This window comes from Ranitomeya variabilis, chromosome 1 (assembly GCF_051348905.1).
Source record: "Ranitomeya variabilis isolate aRanVar5 chromosome 1, aRanVar5.hap1, whole genome shotgun sequence".
NCBI lineage: Eukaryota > Metazoa > Chordata > Amphibia > Anura > Dendrobatidae > Ranitomeya > Ranitomeya variabilis.
Genome location: NC_135232.1, coordinates 42,422,826 through 42,438,715, shown reverse-complemented (window position 1 = coordinate 42,438,715; position 15,890 = coordinate 42,422,826). Strand labels below are relative to the sequence as shown.

Sequence of the window (15,890 nt, the reverse complement as noted above, 5' to 3'; positions counted from 1 at the left end):
ACCCTGTGAACTTTTCCACATTTTTTTCACGTTACACCCACAACTATTAGTCATATACTCCACAAATCTGGCCTTTATGGAAAAGTGGCAAGGAGAAAGCCATTTTTTTTAAAGCAAGCCATAAGAAGTCCTGTTTCCAGGAAAGTCATGTAGGGGACACAAAGAGCTTATGGAAGAAGGTGTCTGATCAGAGGAGTACAAAGTAGAACTTTTTGGGCTAGATGCAAAACGCTATGTGAGGAGGAAAACTAACACTGCATATTACCTGAAAACGCCATCCCCACTGTCACACATGGTGGTGGCAGTATCCTGCTTTGGGGAGGCTTTTCTTCAGCAGGGGCAGGGAAGCTGATCAAAGTTGATGGAAAGATGGATGGAGCTAAATACACAGAAATCATGGAGAAAACCTGTTAGAGGCTGCAGAGGACGTAAGACTGGGGCATAGGTTTATCTTCCAGCAGGACAACGGCCCTAAACATCCTGCCGGAGCTACAATAGATGGTTTACAACAAAGTGTATTCATGTGTGTGAACAGCCCAGTCGCAGTCCAGACCTTAATCACAGTGAGAATCTGTGGCTAGACATGAAAATTGCTGTTCACAAATGTCTCCATCCAATCTCACTGAACAAAATACAGTGTGCAAAGAAGAAGGGGCAAAAATGTCACCTGTAGACGTGCAAAGCTGGTAGAGAAGACTGCAGCAATAATTGCAGCGAAAGGTGGTCCTACAAAGTATTGACTCAGAAGGACTGAATGCAAATGCACCTCACCATTTTATTTCCCGTACCCTGCACAAATAATTGCTACTTTGGGTTGTTATATCACATAAAATCCAAATAAAAAAATACATTGAAGTTTGTGGGTGCAACGTTAAAAAATGTGGAAAAGTTCACAGGGTATGAATACTTTTTTCAAGACACTATATCACTTAGGCCTGAGGAGGCCGGTGTACTTACTGTGAATATTCATATCTGAATAATTCTATCTAGACGGACTGCAAACTTACTGAGATATCAGATTACAGCTGCCTATTTAACTCTATGGAGAGAGATTGGAGTAGGAGGGAGGACCAGAATGTAAGATAGACAGAGAGACACAAAGATGGTGCTGCTTCTTTCATGGAGGACATTATACAGCAGTACTGAGCAGCATAGCAGTGAATCCATCACTGAGTTGATATAAAACACTTACTAAAGTGTTTTATCTCAACCCAGTGCTGGATTCACAGCTACACTGCTCAGTACTGCTGTATAATGTTCTCCATGCTATTGCTCCTTAAACCTGTGCTACATAGAAACAAGAGAGCAAGAATCCCCCCATGTCTGTGTGTGCTGTGCATAGGAGACATCATTGTAGTCTCCACCCACCAGCTCAGAGACAACTGAAAGAGCCTACAGATGGGAAAAATTCAGGATACAAGTGATATAATGGTCCGAAAGTTTTATTATAGTGTTATTCATATACTTGCACACGAAAGCTCGATATGATCAGTCATCTAAACGAACAGTCATGATATGATTTTTTTTATGTTGAATAACACATTTTTGTTTTTTTCTTTATCTTTACCTTTTTGTCCCACTCAGGTTTTTTTTATAGTTTTAATTGGTTGCAACAGTTAAACCTTAATTTTTACCAAAACTCAAAGTTTGAGTAAAAGCTGCAGTGATATGCTAATCCTATGTCTGGAGTCAGTGTGGTTTTATACTGGTCTTATGCATATTTAGATATCTGATGGAACCGCCACTGTATTCAATAAGTACAGAATAAGATCTCCATCATATAGAATCCTTGAGCTGTCTAAAGTCAGGCTTAGGATAGGTCACCGATCGGTGGGAGTAAAACATCCGGCAATTCCAACAGTTAATTGAGCCATAACAGCACAGCGCCACACGCTATGAAGTGGCCGTTTACAGGGACTGCAGTCCAGCTCCAATTAAAGTGAAAGGGAGCTGAGCTGCAGTACCCCATGGTGGCCACTAGACGGTGTATGGAGGCCAAGATAAAATTGCAAAGCTTTATTTAAACAAAATAAAATCAGGGCATAGCAATATACTCGAACATATTTTTCAAGCACTCCGAAGTCATGGAAAAAATATATATACCAATATAGTAAGATATATAAATTACTACATAAAGGTAATTAGTATGCTAGATAAATATGAAGTGTCACGTGTATCAAGAAAAAATATACACCTCAAGAAAAAATATAAAACGTGTGCCCAATAATGCCGATCTGTGTGATATGATACAGTGACCAAATCCACAAAAAGAAGAAAGTGACAAAGAAATCAAAATAAATAAATAAAGATCAAATACTTTCCAAAAAGTGTTTATTGAATAGTGCCAAGATAATAAATGAATTAATTTCCATTGTATGACTCGAGAATCAAGTTAAAAAGTAAGAAGTGAAATATGTGCATATAGAGGAAAACAAAGGAAATGACGTATATGACTCTTCGGGATATAGTATATGCAGCAACGAAATATATGTTGTGATAAAGCACATGTACAGTGGTGTGAAAAAGTGTTTGTCTCCTTCCTGATTTCCTATTCTTTTGCATGTTTGTCACACTTTAATGTTTCAGATCAACAAAACAAACAAATGTAAAAATTAGATAAAGGTAACACAAGTACTCACAAAATGCAGTATATAAATAATGGTCTTTGTTATTAAGGGAAAAAGAAATCCAAACCTACAGGGTCCTGTGCGAAAAAAAGTGATAGAACTATATATAAGAAGAATGTTTGTAAACTAAAAAATATAGCAGCAAGTTCATATAGAAATATAATATTCTCTAGTAGAATTATTCATAAGTGTGGAATAGGAACCTTTAGATTCACATATATATACTGTATCTTGTAGTCACTCCTTTGTAATAAGTACGGAGCAATTGGTCGCATCTTACGGCTCCAATTAATGCACCAAGTAATGAGTTTGCACATCGCTGCCTGCTGGAGTTTTAGCACACAATGGTGACCTGATTAGATTTGTCTTAAATATTATGTTATACATTTACAAATAATCTAAAAATGATGCAATATCATATTTCAAGAATCTTTAAGAAACACAAAATTGTATACAGTGTAACTATTTTGAGCAATGTTGATAATCTGTATCTGTATTGTGTCTGGTGTCATATTAGCAGCATGAGTAACGATCGGACAATTAGTGAGGATGCAGAAACACCAGACGATGAGGAGCTTCCCTACAGCGATGATGAGACGGACAATGAGTTGGACAGTCCGCTGTCTCTTCCAGACGGAAGTCAAATTATCTTATGTGAAGAGCAGGATCGGACGACCAAAGGTAAGTGATCACTGTAATTCAGAAACAATCAGCAAGCCTATCAACAGGCACTGAAGACCGCAGAATTCTGCTGACTGTTACTCAGGATCAGTAATGTAATGTATGTACACAGTGACTGCACCAGCAGAATAGTGAGTGCAGCTCTGGGGTATAATACAGGATGTAACTCAGGATCAGTAATGTAATGTATGTACACAGTGACTGCACCAGCAGAATAGTGAGTGCAGCTCTGGGGTATAATACAGGATGTAACTCAGGATCAGTAATGTAATGTATGTACACAGTGACTGCACCAGCAGAATAGTGAGTGCAGCTCTGGGGTATAATACAGGATGTAACTCAGGATCAGTAATGTAATGTATGTACACAGTGACTGTACCAGCAGAATAGTGAGTGCAGCTCTGGAGTATAATACAGGATGTATCTCAGGATCAGTCAGGTAATGTATGTACACAGTGACTGCACCAGCAGAATAGTGAGTGCAGCTCTGGGGTATAATACAGGATGTAACTCAGGATCAGTAATGTAATGTATGTACACAGTGACTGCACCAGCAGAATAGTGAGTGCAGCTCTGGGGTATAATACAGGATGTTACTCAGGATCCGTAATGTAAAGTATGTACACAGTGACTGCACCAGCAGAATAGTGAGTGCAGCTCTGGGGTATAATACAGGATGTAACTCAGGATCAGTAATGTAATGTATGTACACAGTGACTGCACCAGCAGAATAGTGAGTGCAGCTCTGGTGTATAATACATGATGTATCTCAGGATCAGTAATGTAATGTATGTACACAGTGACTGCACCAGCAGAATAGTGAGTGCAGCTCTGGAGTATAATACAGGAGGTAACTCAGGAACAGTACAGGATCAGTAATGTAATGTATGTGCACAGTGATTGCACCAGCAGAATAGTGAGTGCAGCTCTGGGGTATAATACAGGATGTAACTCAGGATCAGTAATATAATGTATGTACACAGTGACTGCACCAGCAGAATAGTGAGTGCAGCTCTGGGGTATAATACAGGATGTAACTCAGGATCAGTAATGTAATGTATGTACACAGTGACTGCACCAGCAGAATACTGAGTGCAGCTCTGGAGTATAATACAGGATGTATCTCAGGATCAGTAATGTAATGTATGTACACAGTGACTGCACCAGCAGAATAGTGAGTGCAGCTCTGGAGTATAATACATGATGTATCTCAGGATCAGTAATGTAATGTATGTACACAGTGACTGCACCAGCAGAATAGTGAGTGCAGCTCTGGAGTATAATACAGGATGTAACTCAGGATCAGTAATGTATGTACACAGTGACTGCACCAGCAGAATAGTGAGTGCAGCTCTGGAGTATAATACAGGATGTATCTCAGGATCAGTAATGTAATGTATGTACACAGTGACTGCACCAGCAGAATAGTGAGTGCAGCTCTGGAGTATAATACATGATGTATCTCAGGATCAGTAATGTAATGTATGTACACAGTGACTGCACCAGCAGAATAGTGAGTGCAGCTCTGGAGTATAATACAGGATGTAACTCAGGATCAGTAATGTAATGTATGTACACAGTGACTGCACCAGCAGAATAGTGAGTGCAGCTCTGGAGTATAATACAGGATGTAACTCAGGATCAGTAATGTATGTGCACAGTGACTGCACCAGCAGAATAGTGAGTGCAGCTCTGGAGTATAATACAGGATGTAATTCCAGAAAAGTAATGTATGCAAATTCCATAAACTGGGTCACATAACCGTCAGTCACATGGGGAATACAGTGGAGTGATGACAGCATGCTTATAACACTCTGGCACAATTCGGCAGTCTGCAGTCAGAGTAACTCCTGTACGAACTGAGGATGGTGCATGTTAAAATTCAACAAGCCCAACTCTTCTTTTTGTTACATCTGACATTCTGAGAATATAATCATTATTCTGTTGATTTTACCAGCATTGGACTCCGCACTCCAGGATAGTCAACCTAATCCAAACATTGTTTCTGAGGGTTCCCTGCGTGATCCATAACACAGGGAAGAGAGAGAGAAGATATGCAAACCAATGGGATCAACCTTAAATGATCAATTTTATTATACAAAAGTCATTAACCAAAAACAGAGCCAGGCAAGACATACATTTAAAAACATTTAAAACAATGATATGGCAAAATAGACCATTAGCTTCCTTTTTCCCCTCGGGTTAAATTCTTTATGGTCTATTTTGCCATATCATTGTTTTAAATGTTTTTAAATGTATGTCTTGCCTGGCTCTGTTTTTGGTTAATGACTTTTGTATAATAAAATTGATTATTTAAGGTTGATCCCATTGGTTTGTCTATCTTCTCTCTCTGTTCAGTAATTATTTATATGCAATGGTTGATCCCTAATCTTTGTATTGGAGTGGTGCCCGCTTCTCTTTCTTTCTATATAATCCATAACACAGGGGTCACATACTTTCCCCTGAATGTCAAATTCCTCCTTTGTTTCTGTTTTTTTTCTGCACATTTCGCCTTGGTCATAAAATCTTTTGTGTTTTTTTTTTTCCAGGAGCAAATTGGAAAGTAAAAGCCAATGATCCAAATTTCTACAAGCAGCCGGAATTCATGAAGAAAAAGTTTTTCTGCCTTAAGAGAAGCAAATACGCTGTAGGTTTCTCTGTTTGTTCTTACGGTAATGTTTTCTGCACCTTCCCTCTTGGCACATGGGCCATAGTGGGTCAGAGTTGTGCCCACACACAGGAGGGTGACGTGGACTGATAACAACCATGAATCGCTCGTGAACCAGGAAGGTCTTTATATAACCCAAAGCAAACAAGTCAATGACATCAGGTTCTCTGCTGATGTGGACTCAACGTAGGACACACCCGAGATTGTACCGCGACAGGGCACAGTCTGTGAGGCTGAGAGTACACCGGGACGGTACACATAGCCTGGGGCCCGATTGTAAAACCACATCCTGTAAAGGGGATTGAGGCTTCTCCACACGGAGTAGCTTGTGCCAGATCTGTCCACCGTTGTCTTTTGAGTCCTTGACCTCAGGCAGACCTATAGAGCCTCACAGGTCCATTCACATATGTGTGAAAATGATGGATCTTAGAATTAGGAGATATTACAGGATGAAGGTCTAGGATGGGGAACATTATTACTGGATGAGGGCTGGGACCGGGACATTATTACTGGATAAGGGCCAGGACAGAGACATTATTATAGGAAAGGGGTCCAGGATGAGGGACATTATTACAGGAAGGGGTCCAGAATGGGTGACATTTTTACAGGATGAAGATCCAGGACGGGGATATTATTACAGGATGACGGTCCTGGATGGGGAACATTATTACTGGATGAGGGCTGGGACGGGGACATTATTACTGAATGAGGGCCAGGACAGAGACATTATTACAGGAAGAGGTCCAGGATAAGGGCCATTATTGCAAGAAGGGGGTCCAGAATGTGAAACATTATTACAGGATGAAGGTCCAGGATGGGGGACATTATTTTTAGGAAGGATGAGGGACGTTTATTACAGGAAGGGGGTCCAGAATGGGAGACATTTTTACAGGATGAAGGTCCAGAATGGGACATTATTTCAGAATGGGGGCCAGGATAGGGACATCATTACAGAATGGGGGACATTATTACAGGATGGGAGACATTATTGCAGGATGGTGGCCAGGATAGGGACATTATTACTGGATGAGGGCCACGACAGGGGCATTATTACATTATAGGGGCCAGAACAGGGGACATTATTACAGGATTTTGGTCACTATTACAAGATGGTTGCTAGTACGGGGGACTTATTATTACAGGATGAAGGCCAGGACTGATATTATTACAGGATGGGTAATATTATTACAGAATGGGGGGCAGGACAGGGACATTATTACAGGATAGGGCCAAGACAGGGGACATTATTACAGGATGGAAGACAGGACTGGGGATATTATTAAAGGATGGGGTCAAGACAGGGGACATTAATACAGAATGGTGGCCAGTACGTGGAACAGTGGACAGGAAGAGGGATATTATTACAGGATGGAGTAGTGGATAGGGGACATTATTACAGGATGGGGCCAGGACAGGGGACGTTAATACAGGATGGGAGAGAGGATGGGGGACATTATTACAGGATGGCATCCAGTACGGGAGACATTATTACAAGATGATGACCAGGACGGGGACCAGGATGGGAAAATTATTACAGGATTGAGGCCAGGATGGGGGACTTTATTACAGGATGGGGAAAATTATTACAGGAATGGGGACATTATTACAGGATACAGGATTAGAGCCAGGATGGGGGACATTATTACAGGATAGGATGGGAGTCAGAACAGGGAGTTCTGACTCCCTGAATAGGGATGGGAGTCAGACATTATTACAAGATGTGGGACAATATTACAGAATGGGGGGCAGGACGGGGGACATTTTTCGAGGATGGGGCCAAGGCAGGGGACAATATTACATGATGGAAGACAGGACTGGGAACATTATGAATGCATAGGGGTCACTACTACAGGATGGGGACCACGACGGGAGACATTATTATAGGATGTGGGACATTATTGCAGAATGTGGGGCAGGACGCGAGACATTTTTCCAAGGATGGGGCCAAGACAGGAGGGGACATTATTACAGGATGGCGGCCAGCAAGGGGGACATTATTACAGGATGGGGGCTAGTACGGGGGATATTATTACAGGATGGGGGCTAGTACGGGGGGGACATTATTACAGGAAGTGGGTCAGTACGGGGGACATTAGTACAGGATGGTGGCCAGGACGGAGGACATTATTACAAGGGCCCAGGATAGGGCTCCAGTGCATATTTTGTAGTGGGGCTCATGGGACTCCTCTGTGTGTATGGATCAATGAAAGCCTGTGGATAGGTTCACAAGAGCTTATAACAAAGAATCACCAGTTTCATGCAGAAAACTTGGATGATATTTTTGTCACGTGTCATCCAGGTGAAATCCATTTTTAAACAGCAGCAATCATAATATATTTACAAGTCCGAATGCAGCTTCACATGTTACAGAATTGCAATTTATCTCTAAAAAACACATGCTATACTGTGGCTCCAAATGGCACCGGATTTTTTTTTTTGCTCTTCCATAGACTTGAATGGGTGAGTCTCATCTAACATACAGACGAAATGCGCGCAACCAGTAAGCTGTCTGAGAAAAAAAGGCAGACCCCACATGGAAGTGTCACACGGATGTAGCCTAAAACTGAGATGAGACCCTCTTGAAGAGCATTTTTGTTGTCTAAGTCTTCCATATATCCCATAGATGAGGAAAAACAACATGTATAACTATATAGCTTCCCATGTATGGTGGGGGTACCAGGAGCCAGGCTCTGTGGTGTCTCCCATATGAAAGGTGGGTGCAGGGCTTGGATGAGGGGTAGGAAGGATAGATATCCGCTTATGGCGCTGTCTCCTGCCTCCCCGAGAGGGGGCCGTTGGTGTAAAAAAAAAAGTACCTTGGCTGAATGTCTGCGGCGACCCTGCATCTTCCTCTGCCCGCAGACATTCAGCGCATTGACGGCCAGGGTGCAGGCATGGAGGTGAGCAATGACAGTCACTGACACCACTCACACCTCTCTGTCCTGCACCCCGGTTGTTGCTTCCTCCCTGCTCTCAATTGGATTTGCGTCTATGTGTCCGAATCCCTTTATCTGTTTAATTTCCATTACGGCATCTGCCCAATGATGGACACTTCAGCTGAGGCCGAAGACCCCCAGTCCCTTTTGAGCCTCAACCCTAGGGTACATCACTTTTTTGGTAAAGAGGGGGGCACTTTAGGGGTCCTCTTATCTTAGTCTCCGACCCTTTCCTTTACCCGGATGCTGAGGGTTCATTGGAGTGGGGGGGCACCATCAGATCTTCTGCTAAAAGGTCATGATGTCTATGAATTAAAATGTGTAGAAAATCCAAAGATCGTTGCTCTGTAAGTCAGGCAAATGCACATGTGACATCTATCCAATATTTAGGTCCATTGGTCCATATTTGGGTCCATAAAGCCAGCAATAGTCAGAGCAGCACAAGGGCAAAAGGTGAAACATTTTTCATGAAACCCAACTGCAAAAATTATTTGAGTAAACCCCCCAAAATTGTCCCCAACGATGGACATCATCTATCCACAGACTGAGGTGACAAATCAGACATGTATTATCTATTGAAAGCATCAACCTATGTTGTACAGGAGATGGAAGAAGGGTAGTGGTGGGCATCAGGGACGTACAGGAGGGACTGTTGTAACGCACTTAGTCCAATATGTCAGCCGACTGTCACAACACCGTCTTCTGAAACCTCTAAAGTCTGTTTCCTCTAGAGCCCCACCAAAAATGGTGGTGATGAACTCAGAAATTAAGAAAATATGGGCATTTGTGTACGGGAATAAAATAGTCATTAGGAGAGAAAAGGACCCTCGACCCACATGTCCACCAAAAGCACACAATGCGGTGCAAGTACTAAAAATGGGGGATAGATGGGACCCTAAACACATACATCTCTCACAAAAATTAAGAGACCACTGCACAGTTTTATAAAAATCACCATCTCTACATGTCTGACAGCCATTCCATTCCAGTGTCAGTTGAATTCCGACCAGAGGACACCTCATTCTACTTAATGTGCTTCAGATTAGGTGATCACCTGAACCAAATCTTATTTAATGAAGGAAAGTATAAAAAGCCCTGCTGTGGTGTTCACAATCCTCTTGCAATAGGACAAGCTGGATGGCAAAACAAGTGATAGTAATATCCCAAAAGTAATAGGAATGAAAAAATAAATTTTAACTATGCCAAAGGAGTTGAAAAGAAAAGTCTTGAGTGAGGAAAAGAAGGGCTCAATTCTGGCTTTACTAGCAGAGGGACACAGTGAGCCTCATGTTAACTCCATCCTTAAAATTTCTAAGACGGCAGTCCATTACAACAAGGTCAAGCAGCAGACATTGGGGACAACAAAGCTACAGACCGGCAGAGGATGAAAATGACTCTCCACTGACCGGGATGACCGTCATCTTATTCAAATGTCACTCAGCAACCGCAGGATGACATCAAGTGACCTACAAAAGGAATGGCAAATGGCATCTGGGGTGAAGTGCACGGCAAGAACAGTTCGTAACAGACTCCTAGAGGCAGGACTCAAGTCATGTAAAGCTAGAAAAAAGCCTTTCATCAATGAGAAGCAAAGGAAAGCCAGGCTGAAGTTTGCCAAAGACAATAAGGATTGGACCACAGAGGACTGGAGTAAGGTAATCTTCTCTGATGAGTCTAATTTTCAGCTTTGTCCAACACCTGGTCGTCTAATGGTTACACGGACACCTGGAGAGGCGTACAAGCCGCAGTGTCTTACACCCACTGTGAAATTTGGTGGAGGATCGGTGATGATCTGGCGATGCTTCAGCAAGGCTGGAATTGGGCAGGTTGTTCTTTGCGAAGGATGTATGAATCAAGCCGCATACAAGGTTATCCTGGAAAAACAGTTGATTCCTTCTGCTCAGGCAATGTTCCCCAACTCTGAGGACTGTTTTTTCCAGCAGGACAATGCACCGTGCCACACAGCTAGGTCAATCAAGGTGTGGATGAAGGACCACCACATCAAATCCATGTCAGCTCAATCTCCAGACCTGAACCCCACTGAAAACCTCTGGAATATAATCAAGATGATAATGGATAGTCACAAACCATCAAACGAAGAAGAACTGCTTACATTTATGTACCAGGAGTGGCATAAGGTCATCCAAAAGCCGTGTGAAAGACTGATGGAAAGCATGCTAAGACATGAAAGCTGTGATTAAACATCATGGTTATTCCACATAATATTGATTTCTGAACTCTTCCTGAGTTAAAACATGAGTATTGTTGTTTCTAAATGATTATTAACTTGTTTTCTTTGCATTATTTGAGGTCTGCAAGCAATGCATTTTTTTGTTATTATTTTTTCAGAAAAATAAATACAAAATGTATTGCTTGGAACTTCAGAGACATTATACCTAAAAAAACTGCTTGAACACTAGAATCAATCATAAAAACATAATACAAAAAATCAGATTCATAATAAACACAACTTTATTGAGGACACCAATCAGAAATACACTAGACATGATAAAAATATATGACAAATAATTTAAAAAAAAAATTTTAAAATTTTTTTGTATTATGTTTTTATGATTGATTCTAGTGTTCAAGCAGTTTTTTTTAGGTATAAGGTCTAGTTGTCTACCTGAACCATATTTGCATATTTATTAGGTTATTTACAGTATACTCCTTTTTTTTGGTTTAACTTCGGAGACATGTTGTCAGTAGTTTATAAAATAAAAGAACAATTTACATTTTTCTCAAAAATATACCTATAAAGAGAAAAATCAGACAAACGGAACATTTTGCAGTGGTCTCTTAATTTTTGCCAGAGCTGTCTTTATATGGGGTCCTGATGGCTGCCCGGGGGATAGTGCTCAAAAAGATATTCATAGATGATACAATACAACCACACGTAATATCTAACGAAGGGCAGATGGACGTGCACTGGGGCAACCTAGAGGCAACGTGACTTTCAGGTCAGCCAAGAAGATGGCACAGGAGATGGGACCCTCGGTAAGGCTACGTTCACATTTGCGGTCGGCGCCGCAACGTCGGGCGCCGCAGCGTCGCCGCATGCGTCATGCGCCCCTATATTTAACATGGGGGCGCATGGACATGCGTCGCACTTGCGTTTTGCGCCGCATGCGTCCCTGCGGCGCCCGCGTCCGGGCGCAGAGGACGCAGCAAGTTGCATTTTTGCTGCATCCAAAATCAATGAAAAAAGGACGCATGCGGCGCAAAACGCAGCGTTATGCATGCGTTTTGCTGCGTTTTTGTTTGCGTTGTGCGTTGCGGCGCCGACGCTGCGGCGCACAACGCAAATGTGAACGTAGCCTAAGTCTGATGGCTGAAGGGGAACATTTCCTTTGGGAATCTTTAACTAAATGTTCTCTTCAATGATGCAACTCAGCACAGGGGGATATTCAGTACTTAGAAGTGGTGGAAGACCCAGTGTAAGGACCCCCAAAGATTCAGACTCCATAATCAGAGATGACAGGCTCTGCTACATTGCTGCTGCTCCCCGTTCTACAGTAAAATTTTATTGTCGCCTGTAAAACTATCACTATAAAAATACTGAGAATCAGCAATGAATCTTACAACTGATAATGACCATATCTCATACAGACGAATGAAATCAAGACGTCCAAGTACAATGTCCTCACCTTCCTGCCGCTAAACTTGTTCGAACAGTTCAGGAGAATCGCCAACGCCTATTTCCTGCTCCTACTAATCATACAGGTACGAGAAATAGTGACGAGCGGTCAGTGGTATCGATATACAGGTGGTGGGGATGGCAATTATACCTGAGCCAATGAAAACAAGGAGTCATATGATGTCAGCTATAACTAAACTGAGTGGATTACAGAACAGTGAGTGCAGCTCTGGAGGATAATACAGGATGTAACTCAGGATTAGTACAGGATCAGTAATGTAATGTATGTACACAGTGACTGCACCAGCAGAATAGTGAGTGCAGCTCTGGAGTATAATACAGGATGTAACTCAGGATCAGTAATGTATGTACACAGTGACTGTACCAGCAGAATAGTGAGTGCAGCTCTGGGGTATAATACAGGGTGTAACTCAGGATCAGTAATGTAATGTATGTACACAGTGACTGCACCAGCAGAATAGTGAGTGCAGCAGTGGAGTATAATACAGGAGGTAACTCAGGATCAGTAATGTAATGTATGTACACAGTGACTGCACCAGCAGAATAGTGAGTGCAGCTCTGGGGTATAATACAGGATGTAACTCAGGATCAGTAATGTAATGTATCTACACAGTGACTGCACCAGCAGAATAGTGAGTGCAGCTCTGGGGTATAATACAGGATGTAACTCAGGATCAGTAATGTAATGTATGTACACAGTGACTGCACCAGCAGAATAGTGAGTGCAGCTCTGGAGTATAATACAGGATGTAATTCACGATCAGTAATGTAATGTATGTACACAGTGACTGCACCAGCAGAATAATGAGTGCAGCTCTGGGGTATAATACAGGGTATAACTCAGGATCAGTAATGTAATGTATGTACACAGTGACTGCACCAGCAGAATAGTGAGTGCAGCTCTGGGGTATAATACAGGGTGTAACTCAGGATCAGTAATGTAATGTATGTACACAGTGACTGCACCAGCAGAATAGTGAGTGCAGCAGTGGAGTATAATACAGGAGGTAACTCAGGATCAGTAATGTAATGTATGTACACAGTGACTGCACCAGCAGAATAGTGAGTGCAGCTCTGGAGTATAATACAGGATGTAACTCAGGATCAGTAATGTAATGTATGTACACAGTGACTGCACCAGCAGAATAATGAGTGCAGCTCTGGGGTATAATACAGGGTGTAACTCAGGATCAGTAATGTAATGTATGTACACAGTGACTGCACCAGCAGAATAGTGAGTGCAGCAGTGGAGTATAATACAGGATGTAACTCAGGATCAGTAATGTATGTACACAGTGACTGTACCAGCAGAATAGTGAGTGCAGCTCTGGGGTATAATACAGGGTGTAACTCAGGATCAGTAATGTAATGTATGTACACAGTGACTGCACCAGCAGAATAGTGAGTGCAGCTCTGGAGTATAATACAGGATGTAACTCAGGATCAGTACAAGATAAGTGACATTATTTGGCTATTCATTTAAAATAAAACTATTTTGAACTCAAAATCTATATAAGATAAATTAGATAGTGTTGTAGCTTTTGGAATCAAACTGACATAATAATGTCTTTATCTCCTTTCAGCTGATCCCTATAATCTCCACTGTCTCGTGGTACACTACGTTCATCCCCCTAGTGATCGTTCTGGGAATCACAGCAATCAAAGACCTTGCAGATGACATTGTAAGAAACAAAAATCTTATTTTCTCCTCATTTGGCATCTTGTAATATGAAATACTACTAATATTCTATAAGACAGATGATTTACAGCTGGTGATTTGAGCAGACGAGAAGGAATAACTGGAAACTCCAATAAGTCACTATAGGATATTTATCACATCCTAGAACGTCAGGATTTCCTTTAATTCGCATTTTAGGTGCTGTTTCATTACGGTGTTAGTAATATTTGGGAAAGAAGACTGTGCCGATATTAGAGGTTCAAGGAGCAAGTCCGAAAATAGGAAAACATTTGCTCTAATTAGTCTTATACAATGGTACCATCCAGGAAACCACCGTAGTGAGTCACCCGCTGCATGGTCACACATGCAGATCACTGATGATAAAGCTCCACCAGTGCAGATCATATTGTGATCACGTGGAGACAGATCAGATGATTTTATACAATGGGCTCAATTACATTACATGGTTTGACATTATTGATACAATTTTTGGTATTCACAATTTTTTTTTTATTAGGGGGTAGTGCAGTGACGAAAAAAAAAATATTATTTTTTTACTTATTATTATTATTATTATTATTATTATTATTATTATTATTTATTTATATAGCACCATTGATTCCATGGTGCTGTACATGAGAAAGGGGTTACATACAGGGTTACTTTTGTTGTACATCTTAAATAATTGTATATTTTGATAGATTGTGGCTTTACAGACACAATGATGTCAACAATGCTTATTTTTTAAATGTTATATATTTTTTAAATTGGAAAAATGAGGCGATTTAAACTGTAATATTTTACGGAACTTGAACCTGAGATCATTTGATCACTTGTACCATACAATGCAATTACATTGTATTGCAGTAGTGAAATAATAGTAATAATTGAATAATAACAGATTATCTCCTATGAAGTCCAGGCACCGCGATGGGGGCCTACAGCGGGCCACCTGTTAGCTCTCTGCAATTTCATCTCAGGGAAGAACGATGGGCACCAGAACAATTGTGCCACAAAGTCAGTTCATTTTACAGTGTTTTCAGAAATTGACAGCAGCATTTTACGACTAACTGCTGATTTAATTTTTTCCCCATAAATCAAGTGTAGATACGGACATAAGATATTTTGTAATATATCTGATCACAGAAATCTGCTTCTTTCTCCTCCTGGACTGATCATTCATTCTCAAAATTCTCAATTCACGTGTGAAATCTGTATTCAGTGAATGGAGAAGTTCCCATTACTGAGATAGGAGATGGTAGTTGGTGCTTATAAAGTTCTATGGAGAACTGTAACTGTAATCTCAGTATAATGTCTGTGTCTGCGTCTAGCTCCTCCCCTTCATTGAATTTTATAAGCACCAACTGTCACCTCCTCTCAGTAATGGGAAGATCCTCACTAAATACAGATTTTACCTCTGAATTTAGAGTAAATGATCAGTCCAGGAGGAGAAAGCAGCAGATTTCTCTGATGATATTTATTACAAAGTTGATTATTTTCATGTGTATTATTGACTTATTAAATAGAAATTAAACCTATGTTTATTCTTTAACCAGTTCAGGCCATTTTCTTCCCTTCCTGACTTGGCAAGTTTTTATTTATTTTTTCATGCATGCAGATTAAGGAGCTGTAAAAAGAAATT

At 41.1% G+C, this 15,890-nt stretch overlaps 1 protein-coding gene across 3 annotated transcripts in view; it reads left to right on the top strand.

Moving 5' to 3' along the window:
• Nucleotides 1-15,890, top strand: part of LOC143804491 (phospholipid-transporting ATPase IC-like) — a 103,375-nt gene that overhangs the window by 17,799 nt on the left and 69,686 nt on the right. For 2 of the 3 annotated variants that reach the window (XM_077282648.1, XM_077282635.1), the window contains exons 2-5: nucleotides 3,145-3,308; nucleotides 5,858-5,955; nucleotides 12,522-12,635; nucleotides 14,154-14,252. In XM_077282648.1, the coding sequence (XP_077138763.1) occupies nucleotides 3,149-3,308; nucleotides 5,858-5,955; nucleotides 12,522-12,635; nucleotides 14,154-14,252 (471 nt within the window). In that variant the 5' untranslated portion in view covers nucleotides 3,145-3,148. The remainder of the gene's footprint in view (nucleotides 1-3,144; nucleotides 3,309-5,857; nucleotides 5,956-12,521; nucleotides 12,636-14,153; nucleotides 14,253-15,890) is intronic. The other variant, XM_077282640.1, reaches the window with a different exon arrangement.